The sequence below is a fragment of the Notothenia rossii genome, assembly GCF_949606895.1.
Source record: "Notothenia rossii genome assembly, chromosome: 6".
Classification (NCBI taxonomy): Eukaryota; Metazoa; Chordata; class Actinopteri; order Perciformes; family Nototheniidae; genus Notothenia; species Notothenia rossii.
This window is the reverse complement of record NC_136909.1, coordinates 70,506,452-70,519,962: the sequence shown is the minus strand read 5'-3', so window position 1 is coordinate 70,519,962 and position 13,511 is coordinate 70,506,452. Positions and strand designations below refer to the sequence as shown.

The 13,511-nt window shown below is 39.3% G+C and overlaps 1 protein-coding gene across 22 annotated transcripts in view; it reads left to right on the top strand.

Annotated features, from left to right (window-relative positions):
* LOC307043663 (neurexin-1a-like) overlaps window positions 1-13,511 on the top strand; it is a 248,197-nt gene that overhangs the window by 103,835 nt on the left and 130,851 nt on the right. For 17 of the 22 annotated variants that reach the window (XM_079688295.1, XM_079688283.1, XM_079688282.1 and 14 more), the window contains 4 exons: window positions 1,714-1,917; window positions 4,081-4,107; window positions 12,461-12,583; window positions 13,092-13,473. In XM_079688295.1, coding sequence (XP_079544421.1) covers window positions 1,714-1,917; window positions 4,081-4,107; window positions 12,461-12,583; window positions 13,092-13,473 — 736 coding nt within the window. The remainder of the gene's footprint in view (window positions 1-1,713; window positions 1,918-4,080; window positions 4,108-12,460; window positions 12,584-13,091; window positions 13,474-13,511) is intronic. The other 5 variants (XM_079688285.1, XM_079688296.1, XM_079688284.1 and 2 more) reach the window with 1 other exon arrangement.

Below are 13,511 nucleotides of genomic sequence, written 5' to 3'. Positions count from 1 at the left end.
GGAGTCATCCCAGGGGATGGATGTGACATTGGCTCTGTGTGATGAGGAAGTGGTGATGAGGTGGTGTGTGTACATTTGTACTCTATAGCCCCCACCACTCTCCATCTCTCCAACTTGGATTCTATCTGTCTCAGCACTACAGCTGCAGTAATGGCTTTGTTATTGGGTTATGGTTTAGTTACACTACCGGAAATGCTGTTACAACCCCCTGCCAGCGTTAAACAATCTCCCCTTCATTTCTCCAGATGGCTGCCTAATGCTTTGAGTAAATGCAGTCACCCTGAGCAGAAGCTCAATATTCAGGGTCCACAGGCTATTACAATTCTTTCGCCGCTTTCTTTTTTTCCTCAGTCAATATCAATTTGTACCTTTTTGTAGTTTGTCCCTATAACATTGGAGATACAAATAGCGGATGCAAGGCTTCTTTTTCTTCTTTACATTAACTTTTGTACTTTGTATTGATTGAGAGTTTCCTATATATTCCTTTTGCAGTGAGATTGTATTGGTTTGTTTTTAAAAATGCAATGTTTTTTACTATTATGATAGGATGTACCATTTCATACAGTAGTTGTACAGTCCTGTTTAGCTGATTTCTCTATGCTTTTTCTGCTTTATCAAGAACTAGAAGTCCCTTTCCTTACAACTTCACATTCAACACTGCACTTCCTTGGCTCCTCAGCAAATCACCCGCCAAGTGTGAGGTGAAGAACAGCTATAGAGAAACTGGGGAGTACAGACCTACATATATATAGATGGAGACTCTTTTCATTTTTGTTGGATTGAAGGCACCTACTAAATTGGCCCAGAGAAGACAGGACTCAGACTTTGGAGGGAGATTGGGTAGCTGTCAGCTGTAGTACACGGTGTAATGGGATGCTAGACATATGGCATATCCTGTACACACTGCTCTTGGATGACATATCTGTACACAGCATTTCAGAGTTTGGAATCTACCCATTGATTTCTTTGTTTTGTCTTCAGTAATTTGAGTAGTATAGTTGTTGGATCCATCTGCGGTCAGATGGGGTGTCCTATGTCAGTGAGACAGAGTTTTCTTCCCTAACAAACTGTATGTCTCATAATCACACCCACAGACACTCCTGGAAGCCCGTAGTCGTCTCTGTGTTTGTCAACTTCATTATCATTCCTCTATGAATGAACTGAATGCTGGATGTCAAGTCAGTGCAGGCTGCTAGGTTTGTTGCTGCAAAGCTTGTATTGCAGTATTCAGTATGTGAGTGCATTTTTCCAACAGACACATAATAGGATATCTCACTGTGTGTTTGACCAGTTCACTAGGGGTTTCGTTGACTAAAGAGATTGAGTCGATTAACATTCATACATTTCTTTTTACTAATGGGTTGTATTTTTTAATCTGCAAAACATTATTTCCCTTTCATTCAGTAACAACTTTAAATCGTGTGTTTACCAAGAATGTCTCATCATTTTCTTGAAAATGCAGGAAAAAGGCATAAAAAAGGGCTATTAAACCATAACAAGCTTTAGCCAACTAATCAATTAAGATGGGGCAGCCCTATAAATTACATAGCTGTACTTGAAATATAAAGTTACATTATATTATCATTAAATGATATCCACAAGGACGTAATTAAAAGCTGAACTGACATGAAGAGACATTGGTACAGCGTAAAACTGCTACATTCCATTGTACTGCTATTCCTGATGTTGTTTTCCTCCTCATTCTCTTTGCAGAGGCGACCATCCTCAGCTACGACGGCAGCAAGTTTATGAAGGTCCAGCTGCCAGTGGTGATGCACACAGAAGCCGAGGACGTGTCTCTGCGCTTCCGATCCCAGCGAGCCTATGGCATCCTAATAGCCACCACATCTCGGGACTCTGCTGACACCCTGCGTCTGGAGCTGGAGAGCGGCCGGGTCCGCCTGACTGTCAACTTAGGTAACGCCTCGGACATTGCACCGACCGCTGCAGCAAAGCCATCATATGTCACACACACACTCTCTCCCACACTCACACATATACATATTTTGAAAAGAAGGAGGAGGTGTAAAGACTTTCAATGCCAAAAGTCTGCGGCTCTCCGCTCACTGCCAGTTGAGCACACACATGTCGTTGCCCAGCAGGGAATGCTCGCTGCCCAATCCATCAGCTGACCTCAAATCAGCATCCGTACATGTGTATTGCTCTATAGGAAAATGCCCTGACAGTTCAAACACTGCTCTATTCCTTCCTCATTTCATTTCAAACACATCCAGTCATCATTCTTTGAGATCTAATCATTCTAAAAATTTGTAATATAAGTTATTACCTATCAGTAAGCCAATATTTATGAGTTGTGGCCAATCAATGCCCTGAAATCATCACCTTTTGCACCTAATTCACAGAAATCAGCAACTGTCACTTAAATGAGCACACTTGCCCGTAACAAAAAGAAAATTGAGGACAAAATATAAGAGTCAGTGCGAGTGTGTTTATATGTCCTTATTTGCTCAGGAAAGAATCCAATGATGCCTGTGAAAGTTTAATATCTCTCAAACGGAGCAATGCTGCACAAATGATAGCCATCTATTTCTCCTTTCCACTGGCTAAACAGAAATGGGCTTCCTAAGCGCTGCTGAATAGCTGTGCATACAAAGTAGACAGTAGACTGTGTCTACTGTCAAACACAAGGAAGCATGTGTCCCGCCCTGGAAGACAACAGCGCCACACACGGACAGGGCTGACAAGTCGAATAACTGAGAATTCAAAGGATTGCCCTCTAATGAAAACAACAGGATGCCATGTTTTGTTTTCCTTTGAATTATATTTGACACTTTTAAGAGTAGAGTTTGTCCCCAGCCATCAGCCGCTGAAGCCTGTCTTCTCCGTCCCTCCTTAAACAAAAGCAGAGCATTCCCTGTTCGGGTAGGCTAGTGCTGGTCTCTGGCTGTTTGCGACCACTTTTCTGCTGTGGTTGACAACACACGACAGGCAGGGCCAAATGGGAAGGAGGGAGCTCAATCTGGGTCACCTTTCTCAGAGCACAACATGAGCTAAGCCTAAGAAACAGAGAGGTAAAAAAGTGGAAGTCAAGATCCCATTGATGTACGCTAGAAGATTAGCTTGTTATTGTATTGACTCTAAGTCTAATGTCAACTATAGCTGTTGAAGTATGATCAAGACTTTTGTTAGTTGAAAAAATAAAAATCAATAATAGTGTTACCTCTACTAGTTTTCACTTATGGAAGTAATATGTTATTTTACTTCAAGTAGATTGAATATGACTGTTTAAATAATTATGTATTATATGTTATTGTAACTGAATAATTAGACAGAGTAGCATTTTCAAATAGTTGCGATGAAATTCCACCTACTTTATATTCTGCTGGAAACATTATCAGATCATTCATTTGCATAAAATTAACAATACCATATTGGTAAAAGTTATAAGTAAAACAAAATTCTTCAAATTTAACTTAGTAAATAAAAGAGTACATAAGTATAACATGCTGATAAATTCAAAGTATCAAAAGTCAAACAGCTAAAACAAATTACATTTCCACGTAAGCAGCATTTTAATTCTGGTTGAGTTCAAGTTAATTTGACCTACTTTAAATATGTCCAGAAGTCAAATGTATAATGTAACATTACCAGGTAATATAAGTTCTAATTGTTGTAGTTGAGTAAAAGGTAAAATAATGTAGCCTAAAAGGGAAAAGCTTCCTCCTGGCCCTGTCTGACCCTCACCAGAATCTGATGCTCTCATACTGTATAGAAGATCTTATCCTTTCAACGTAAATCTCCCAGATGTTAAACTTTGCGTCTGGCTATTGGAAGAAAATATAGCAATACAAACAATGTCATGAACATAACCTCGGTTCTCGTCACTCTCTGTTCTACATTGCTGGAACATGTAGTGTAAGCCATGATGTGCCCCTCTGGCGCCGCTCCACTGCAGAGCTTTCACCAGCTCGCTGCAGCTCGGGGCCGCGGGTGAGAGCATCAGAGGACGGAGAGTGTCCGTGTGTGTGTCCCCAGAGGGGTGGACTGTATGCTTTAATCATGTCTGCAGCTGTAACATTGAAAGATGAATTTATCTCTCATCTATTCTTCCCCGTCTAGATTGTATCAGGATTAACTGTACCTCCAGTAAGTTACTGTTCACCTTTCTTATTCTTCTCTAACTCTTGCTGTTTCAAGATATTCATGTTTTATTTTTCTAAAAGTCTTTTACGTATCCATGTTTACAATTTTCTCTGTTAAGCCATTTTAATTTGATACTGACATTAAACGATCGTTAAGCTGTGAAAATGCGATTTCCGATGTGCAATGAAACATGTCTGACTTGCAGTTTGCATTGACATATACGTTACATTTTGTCATACTGAGTCTGAGAGCTATCGGAGCATAATAAATGCCGGGTGTTGTCCAGGACAATGATGAGCAGTAGGGAGGACATGGAGGGAGGCTTGAAATAATGACAAACCCAAATATGGCAGTCAGCTGTGATCATACACACTGAGTTGTTTCTAATTAACGATCCATTTCACTCCTGAGTTTAGGCTAATATAAAACGCATGCTTTGGGAGTGCAGGTATTTTAGACATGCATGATTTCCTTGTCTCCCCCTAGCAATTCTTTTTTTTTCTACTTCAGTATTTCACGCTGGTTGTAAATTGATGAGGCCATTCAAGGCAAAGAGGAAATACAGAGTGTGATTTTATTATTGTCATTAACCTGCCTCACAGAGCAGAAAGAAAGGGATGAGGAGGGAGGGAGAGAGAGAGGATAGATCTTGTTGTGATTTTCATGGAGGATATCTCTGTTTGTGTATGTGCGTGTTTCTAAAAGGGGTTACATTGCAATATTTTGGGAGGTAAAAAACCCTGCCATTCCTTATTCAGGAACAGTGATGAATTAATAATTACTTCTCTGGAGTCATAATACGTGAGCCCTCTTCCTGTTTAATTATTCCGAAGTGACAGACATACTCTCAGTACCAATATAAATACAAGGTGAAATTACACAGTTTAAGCTCTATAATAGAAGTGACAGTCACATAGTATAAATACTGTAAGGACACACAGTTCTCTCTGAAAGTGTTGGATCTGTTTGTGTGTCTGTGGAGTGTTACAGCATTTGAAGGTCACTCCCTGATGAGAAGCGGAGATTTGCACAACAAACGCCTCTGCACAGAATCACATGATGTGATCTCTAGACATGCTTCTGTGAGCCAGCCCTTCTTAACACCTTTCTAAATGCTAAATAGCATTGCTCATGCGTCTTGCATTGCATCCCTTGTTTGTGTATGCAAACAAAAAGCTCTGAGCTCTAATTCCCCCATCCAAAGCTTTAAAAGGTCATTCTTGGTTTAAGAGGATGGCACAGAGGCGTTATCAGCAGCGCATACATGGACTCCAGTGGTTGTTGTACGAATATTTTCCACTTTGTTTTTTCTATCTTCAGTTCTTTATTTATTTGTACTCATAGTATCCAATTCCATTTACAGTAGTAACTAGCATCGTTTAACCAAAATAGTTGTGGCAGTAGTGTAAACTGGTACTGGTTGAAGGTACATCAAAAAGTGAGCAATCTTTAGGATGTTCACTTATTAGTTCAGTCCCTTTTTTATAAATTCAAATAATAGTCTTAAATGATATTTTGCCATAAGATTATTTGTATAGATAGAAAGATGGTTTGGACGCATAACTAACACAGAATTCAAAGTAAAATATTTTGATTCCATTAACATTTAATATAATGCCATAGGGAAAGTGAATGTTTTAAGTTAATTAAAGAAGGAAATAAAACATAAAACAGCAATCTTTCCTTTAATACATCCAGACCTAATTGTGTCATAAGAAAATGTTTAATTGAAGTTCTAAGAACTGTTGAGCCAGTGCATTTCCACTTATGAAGTACTTAATCCTTTTATATAGGTTATTATTTTTCTCCGTCTTATTTTCGTCCTCTTTTTTTCCGGTGTTAATTAATGTGTCTTGTCAGGCGCTGCAGCTCCGGACAACTCGGTGGATGAAGAATTTCAGCACCGACTCAAAGAACACATCACTGTCAATTAGAGAGCCGGCTCCCTGGGGCTGCCCAGAGCTGTCTGAAGAGCACACTGCCACTTCCACTTAAACACTGTTAACAGAGACTGAGTGACAACAAACTGAAAATATGAACCAAAAATATATTGTGACAGCTTGGCTTTTTCTCTTCTTTTCGTGTGATATTCTGGCCCTTATATTATTCATTAGCTTGAACTGCAGTATAATCAAAATGTAAAGTGTATCCATAAGGGAAGTGTCATGTTATTAGTCTCTCAATGACCTTTGGTAACATCTCAGGCATCTTTTCTCTTATAATTGATGCTTTCGGCGCATCAAAGTATCGTTTTTGACTTATTTACTGTGAAAGACTCTTTTACATTCATATTTTGCCTGTGTATATGTAAGAAATAATAGATGCAAGGTTGATTCAAGGGGAGGATACATACATGGATATGTACATACCTGCTGCCTGATCGGCTGAAATAATTACACTAAATTGCCATTAATTCCATAGTCTTCGTCTCACACTAATGCTTGTTTGAAGACCACTGTTTTTATGACTGCTAATATTTGTTGCAAGCTCTTTATTCAACATATTTACTATTTCTCAGTGTATTGCTAAAATGCTGTGACTAGGTTGAACACACATATTGATTTGAGGTTATTCAGGGATATATTATTGTGAATATAAGTCTACCTAAAGATAAAACCCCCCTTATGAAAACATATATCAATAAGGTAGTTAGTGACCATAAGTAAATGACCAGGATGAGCAAATTAGGATGCTGTTATTCATATTGGACCCCACTACACCCTCAATATTAAATGTGTAACAAAATAAACGGACAACATTTCAAATCTTTAAAAGTTTTAAGCAAAGAATTCCGCAAAGAAAAATCATATTACCTCAAATAAGACAATCCACCAGCCTCAATTGTAGATAAACCTTGCTGCTGTATTTTTCTACACCAATATAAACAGGAGTACCAAGTGAGGAGAAAGAACAGTGAGGTGCTTAAAATTAAAGAGCAATTATGTGGATGTTCTTTATGGTTGCACTGAATTAGCTAGATAAAGAGGCTAACATGTTGGCTCAGTGGTCCTTGCAACAAACATCAGCTGCTTAAATAAAAAGCTGGGAGTAAACGCTGACATCCCCCAAAGCTCCAGCATGCTGATTGACTTTCCTGTCAGGCAGCAGGTAGTTATCATGAGATAGTTACGCCGTTATTGCTCAAATATGCTGTTATCCTTTTGCGTTAAATTGAGCCGTGTTCAAAAAACCAATCCAACATGTTTCGTATTGAGCAGTCATAAATGTAAATGCCCACAAACTGCTGATTATTATTGATCGTCATTTATTGTTTTTACACTATGTAATCTCTGCTTGCCTAAACAATGGCTTTATAGTTAGCAAACCATTGATTAGTTCAGCAGGTTGCCTCACTTTGTAGCCTGCTTTCCTTGCCATGTGCGCTGGACTCTGATCTCTGTGTTGACGGTAATCCAGCAGTGGTGTCCTGCTGCTTGGTCAGTGAGTCCCCCCCCCCCCCCCCCCCCCCCCCCCCGAAAGGGGTGAGTCACAGTGTCTGGGCAGGCAACACCAGTATCTGGCCTGTCATCCAGCCAGCCACAGCTGATTGACTGGATAATCACATCTTCTCATGCTGCCCTGTGCCACACTTCTCCACTGTTCCCTTGGGCTCAAAGTCAATGAAGCATGGAGGGATCACTGTAGATCCATCACTGCAGATAGATCACCATCAGTGAGGGCAGCAGAGAGGGCTGGACGCGACCGACAGTGGTCTGAAGGACCTTAATGTCTGGCCAGCAGCTGGCTGTTTGGACCACAGACTGTAAACCCAGGCCCTACAGTGGTGGATGTTGTGCAGCTATGTGCTCCTTAATACGATTGACCTCCTTTCCCCTTTTCCTTAATTTCCTCCTTGGAGAGCAACAAGGACTGGATGATGGAAGGCAAAGATCAAGCATGCTTTCAAGTCCAACTCCATCCCATTATTTCATATCTCTCCCCCTTAATCCCTCGCCAGTCGTCTGGTTTCAATCCTGCCCCGGTGTTAGTGTTTAGTGCTTACAAAGCAGAACTGTGCCTCTGAGATTGAGTGTGTCCCAATGCTTTGGCACCCTCAGATTTGCATATACACATTGCATCGAGTCTTTGAAGATTGCAGAAAAGGAGGAAATAAATAGCCATAAATGGGTGCAGGGTATAGATGGCTCCCATCTGAAATACTTCCTGCTGTGGGCAAGGTTTGCAGGGTCTGGGGATTTTAAATCGGTCACAGTGGTCTGTCCTTATTGGCCGGTTTGGTTATGTGTGCACATCAGGGGAACATCAGAGATACACTGCAATCCCAAGATGCTCTGAGATGGAGGGAGGCTACATGAAATAATGATGTGTTGCCCCAATTGGACCATTGTTGGGTTTCTCAATGCAGGAGTGTATCTTCGGAGATTTTGTTAGTTGCTGCTAATGAGATCATTTATCTGTGATTCTAAATCTGATTAACTCTCCTTGAGGATTTGGCACCTTGATCCTGTTTGACATCTCTATTACTGCCCTCTAGCACTGACACACTTAATGCAAAATGTATGTTTTCAGGAGTCAATGAAGGACTCAGAGGTTTATATTATTATTATTATTATTATTATTATTATTATTATTATGTATATTATATAGTTACATTTTCAGTTAAATGGGATGATTTATGGATTCAACATGTGCCTTAGACTTTGTGTAGTTTTGGTAACTGACGATATTTGCTACCTCCTACCAGCTGCTTATTCCAAAACCAACCCAGTCTCATGGCATTTCGTGTTCACCAACACGATTTTTAATCTATTGATTCGTGTTCACCAACACGATTTCCCCCTTTTTTTCGTGTTGCACAGCACGATTTTAAAAGCAATGTATTTCTACTGGTAATGTGTTTCGTGCCTGCAGCACGTCTTTTTCTCCGGTCGGGTCGTGGAAGACCGGAATCTGTGGTTCATAAAAACATGTTCTTGCTCAATATCAAGCCGGACTTTTGTTTCCGTCTGTGAGGAAAATAAATGGGGCTCAGAGCCTCAGAATACTGAAATCTGTATTTTTTAAATCTTTTTTTCCTTCTAATTTGTTATTCTTTTCAAAATAACACACTGTTATTTACTCATCAATAACACACAATTATCCTTGCTTTTATTTATTGGTTTAATTCCATAATCTCGGGCTTTGTTGGCTTCCATCAGGAACTGAATTTCAAAATAAAAATAACCGGAGACAGACGTAGGCATTTCTAGCGTTTACCCAAGATCCTCAGCTATGGTTTAAGCTCGCTGATTGGATGTTTTAGCCGCAATGCATGCTGGGATTTGGTGTTTATATGATATGAAATCCGGAAAACATTTTAAAAGAATAAAATAATACTTAATTCCGAGTGTTCTTGCTTTTCTCTTTGAAAGTCATCACATAACGGCATTGTAATACACGGTCCGGCTGCATTACATATTACAGAACTGCCGTAGTTCTTTATTTATAGAGCCCTGATGAGAAGACCTTTGGAAAAACTGGAAGAACTGCCGCCGAAACTGAATACTTAACGTTAATCATAAATATATCAACAATTAAACAACATCTTCAATTTCTCTTCACACAATACGTCTCCTTGCAGTATCAACCTTAATTCGGCTGACTTTTATATTTGATCTAATTCGTAGATAGGTTATATTTACACCATAACGGTGCACAGCTGATATAAAAGGACTTTGATTTTCTTTGAATATAAGAATGTAAATACTGAGTCTGAAATAGTATAGCAATAAGCTATACAATTATGTGAAAACATGTATAAAACTACACATCTTCAGATGTTGTACATACATAAGTGTCCTACACTAATAATACAAAGTTATTAAAGCTGTGTGTACCTTGTGTGCACCGCCTAGTGGTTAAAGCACGTTATTGAATTATTGTTTTTATGTGTTATATTTGATTAAAAAAATATTAGGAGTACATACTTTCATAGGGGGAAAGTAGAAGGTCTGTGATAAAAATATAGAATATAAAAAATCAAGAAGATACTGTAAGTGATCTCTACAATAAAACAGTTTAGTGCCAGATGTACAAAGATATTAATAGAAGGATGTGCAAAACAGAAAAACGAATTAACCTTTATTTAAACATTAAATAATACTTTAGATTAAGGTCCTCTTTTAAATAAGAAAAAAACTTTGGGGGTATCTACAGATAAATATTAAGCCTGACAAAGTACTTAACGTCTAATATATTGCTTTCCTGCAATGTTAACTATGTTGAAGCACTTATTTTAACTGATATTATACATATTAATTATGCTCTTATGTATGTAGATAGTATAAGAAATGTGCAGAATATGACAGTTTAATGGTGGAGGTACAAACCCATGTTGATAGATGTCTTGTAATGTGCTGTTGAGGAACCTGTGACCCAAGATTTTCATTCATTGCACACACCGTAGTTTTGTATATGATATGTCAATAACCTTTGAAAATCTTGAAATCTTGAAAGGGATGTGCAAAAAAAACCATTATACAGTCTTTAATGAACTATTAGTAGAGAATAACGAGTAATGAATATACTTTATTACTCGTTTCCATTCATGTAAATTGCAGATAAATGTTTAGTCTTCTCAAGCACCAACTATCAAATATCTCTCCTGATTGTTGGCATTTGGCAATCAGGTTAACCTCTGAATTGTGGAGTAGAATTAGAGTGACAATGAGCTGTCATGTGGGTATATATTAATGCTGCGCGCATTATGGACACAAGCGATTTTCACCCATTTATTAATTATATGTTTTACATTTGATAACACCAATGTGTTTAATACTGGCAACTTCTAATTGTGGGAAACACGAAAACGTTCAGTAGAGACGTCCCATGGAACATTTTGCGAAACACAATAGCCAGCATGTGTAGTTCTGGGGGGGGGGGGGGGGGGGGGGGGCGTTCGATTCCAGTTTTGGATAGTCTGGCGTGGTTTTGTTCCATTTCAAACAGCTGTTTGACGCTCGGCGTAACCTTGGCGCACTGCCACTCCAACATCCAATCCCAGCGCTTGAAGATTAATCACGGGGACTGTAGTCCTAAACGATAGCTGGGGATTATGGGTAGTGTAGTGTCTTCGGCCATCCTAAAATCCTAGAGGCCTACGTCTGTTTCCGGTTATTTTTATTTTGAAATTCAGTTCCTGACGGACACCAAAAAAGCCAAAGATTATGGAATTAAACCAATAAATAAAAGCAAGGATAATTGTGTGTTAATGGTGAGTAAATAACAGTGTGTTATTTTGAAAAGAATAACAAATTAGAAGGAAAAAAAGATTTAAAATTACAGATTTCAGTATTCTGAGGCTCTGAGCCCCATTTATTTTCCTCACAGACGGCTACAAAAGTCCGACATTATACGATTTAAAATAAAAGCAATAATTGTGGCTTGATATTGAGTAAGAACATGTTTTTATGAACCACACAGCTTCCGGTCTTCCACGACCCGACCGGAGAAAAAGACATGCTGCAGGTACGAAACACATTACCAGTAGAAATACATTGCTTTTAAAATCGTGCTGTGCAACACGAAAAAAAGGAGAAAATCGTGTTGGTGAACACGAATCAATAGATTAAAAAATCGTGTTGGTGAACACAAAATGCCATGAGACTGGGTTGTCCAAAACACCCATTTATTTTCAAAGGGTGCTGATAAAAATCACATTCGGTATTTCCTGTTTTCTGCATTAGCGGATTTCCAGGGACAATGGACTGCCTGTTTTGCTTTTAATGGGTTCTTTCAACACCAAGGACATTGCTCCCATTATGCAAGTATTTATTTCCTTATCTCTATTTCATGTCATGCGCTGGGCATGAGAGGAATCAAATACTGGGTTGCTCTGTCGTAGGTAAACAAGATGGAGAGTGATGCTCAATTGTTTAGTGCCTTTCTCCGTAGTAGCCTTTTAGTAGTTAGATACTGCCCCCTAGTGGCATCAAAGGAAGGAAGAGCTATCATAAGAAATCTGAGACCAGCCATGATGAAAATACTCAGTATCCCCTGTTTCATTAGAACATATATATTTACAGAAAACAGTTAGTGTGGATATTGTTAATAATAATATGACATCCTTATTATGGCCTCCCTCCTCTTAGTTTGAGGAAAATGTTGTTCAGGGACAATTCAGAAATGTGATGCCATATCTAATGGTGCGACCAGTACAGCAAATGCAAGTCAGAATGATGTATTTTATGGACCATTAACTATGTTTACCTTAATGTTTTTTTGTTTCTGTCAAACAACTTAACTTATACTCTCTGCCTCTCTTTCGGCGCCCCTTTTTCTGTCTGTCAGCCTGTCTGAAATGTATATGATTTGTGTGAATGAATATCTGTTAACCACTGTTTGGACTGTCCCGCAGGCAAAGGCCCAGAGACTATTTTTGCGGGTCAGAATGTGAACGATAATGAGTGGCACACAGTGCGTGTGTTCAGGAGGGGCAAGAGTTTGAAACTGACCGTAGATGATCTGCAGCCTGTGGAAGGTACTTCTCCCTCTTCTCCTTTCACAGAATAATTATTCTTTAAATCTAAATTAACCCATAACATTTGTTTTGCTCTCAGATTCTAGGTAAGACATATGCTCTAGTAATGTATTCTCTACAAATACTGTGCTTTGTAGAGTGCCTTTTTTTTGTTGTGTTTCTTCATTATTGATGCTCCCTTATCCATTTTGGACAAAATATGCATTTTTGTTGCCGTTTATTCAAAAGAAATTCACAAGACGATTCTCAAACCATATCTTCTAAGATAATTAGGTTAAATAAACATCTAAAATAGGCTACACAGTTTGATAATAACTCAACAGGCTCATTTTACAGCCAAATTATGTAGATTCACTGTCTGTAGGGGCCTTGTTTGCCTTTATTAGAAATGTTATTATTAGCCATACACAATGTTCTGTTCTGTATTGTACTTGTCTGCAAAAGTTATATTGTAAAATATCCCCAATAACACCCTCCTTCCCTCCCTTCCTTCGTCTGCTGATCAAAGGTCAAATGGCAGGCGACCACACCCAGCTGGAGTTCCACAACATTGAGACGGGCATTGTGACAGAGAAGCGCTTCATGTCCATGGTGCCGTCCAACTTCATTGGCCACCTCCAGAGCCTCTCCTTTAACGGCATGGCCTACATAGACCTCTGTAAAAACGGTGACATTGATTACTGTGAGCTCAACGCCATGATTGGCTTCAAGAACATCATCGCCGACCCCGTGACCTTCAAGTCGCGCTCAAGCTACGTGACCCTCACCACTCTGCAGGCCTACTACTCCATGCACCTTTTCTTTCAGTTCAAAACCACCTCCTCCGACGGCCTCCTCCTGTTTAACAGCGGCGACGGAAACGACTTCATCGTGGTGGAGCTGGTCAAAGGGTGAGTGGAGGCAAAAACTCAAACCGACTGTTCTCCCA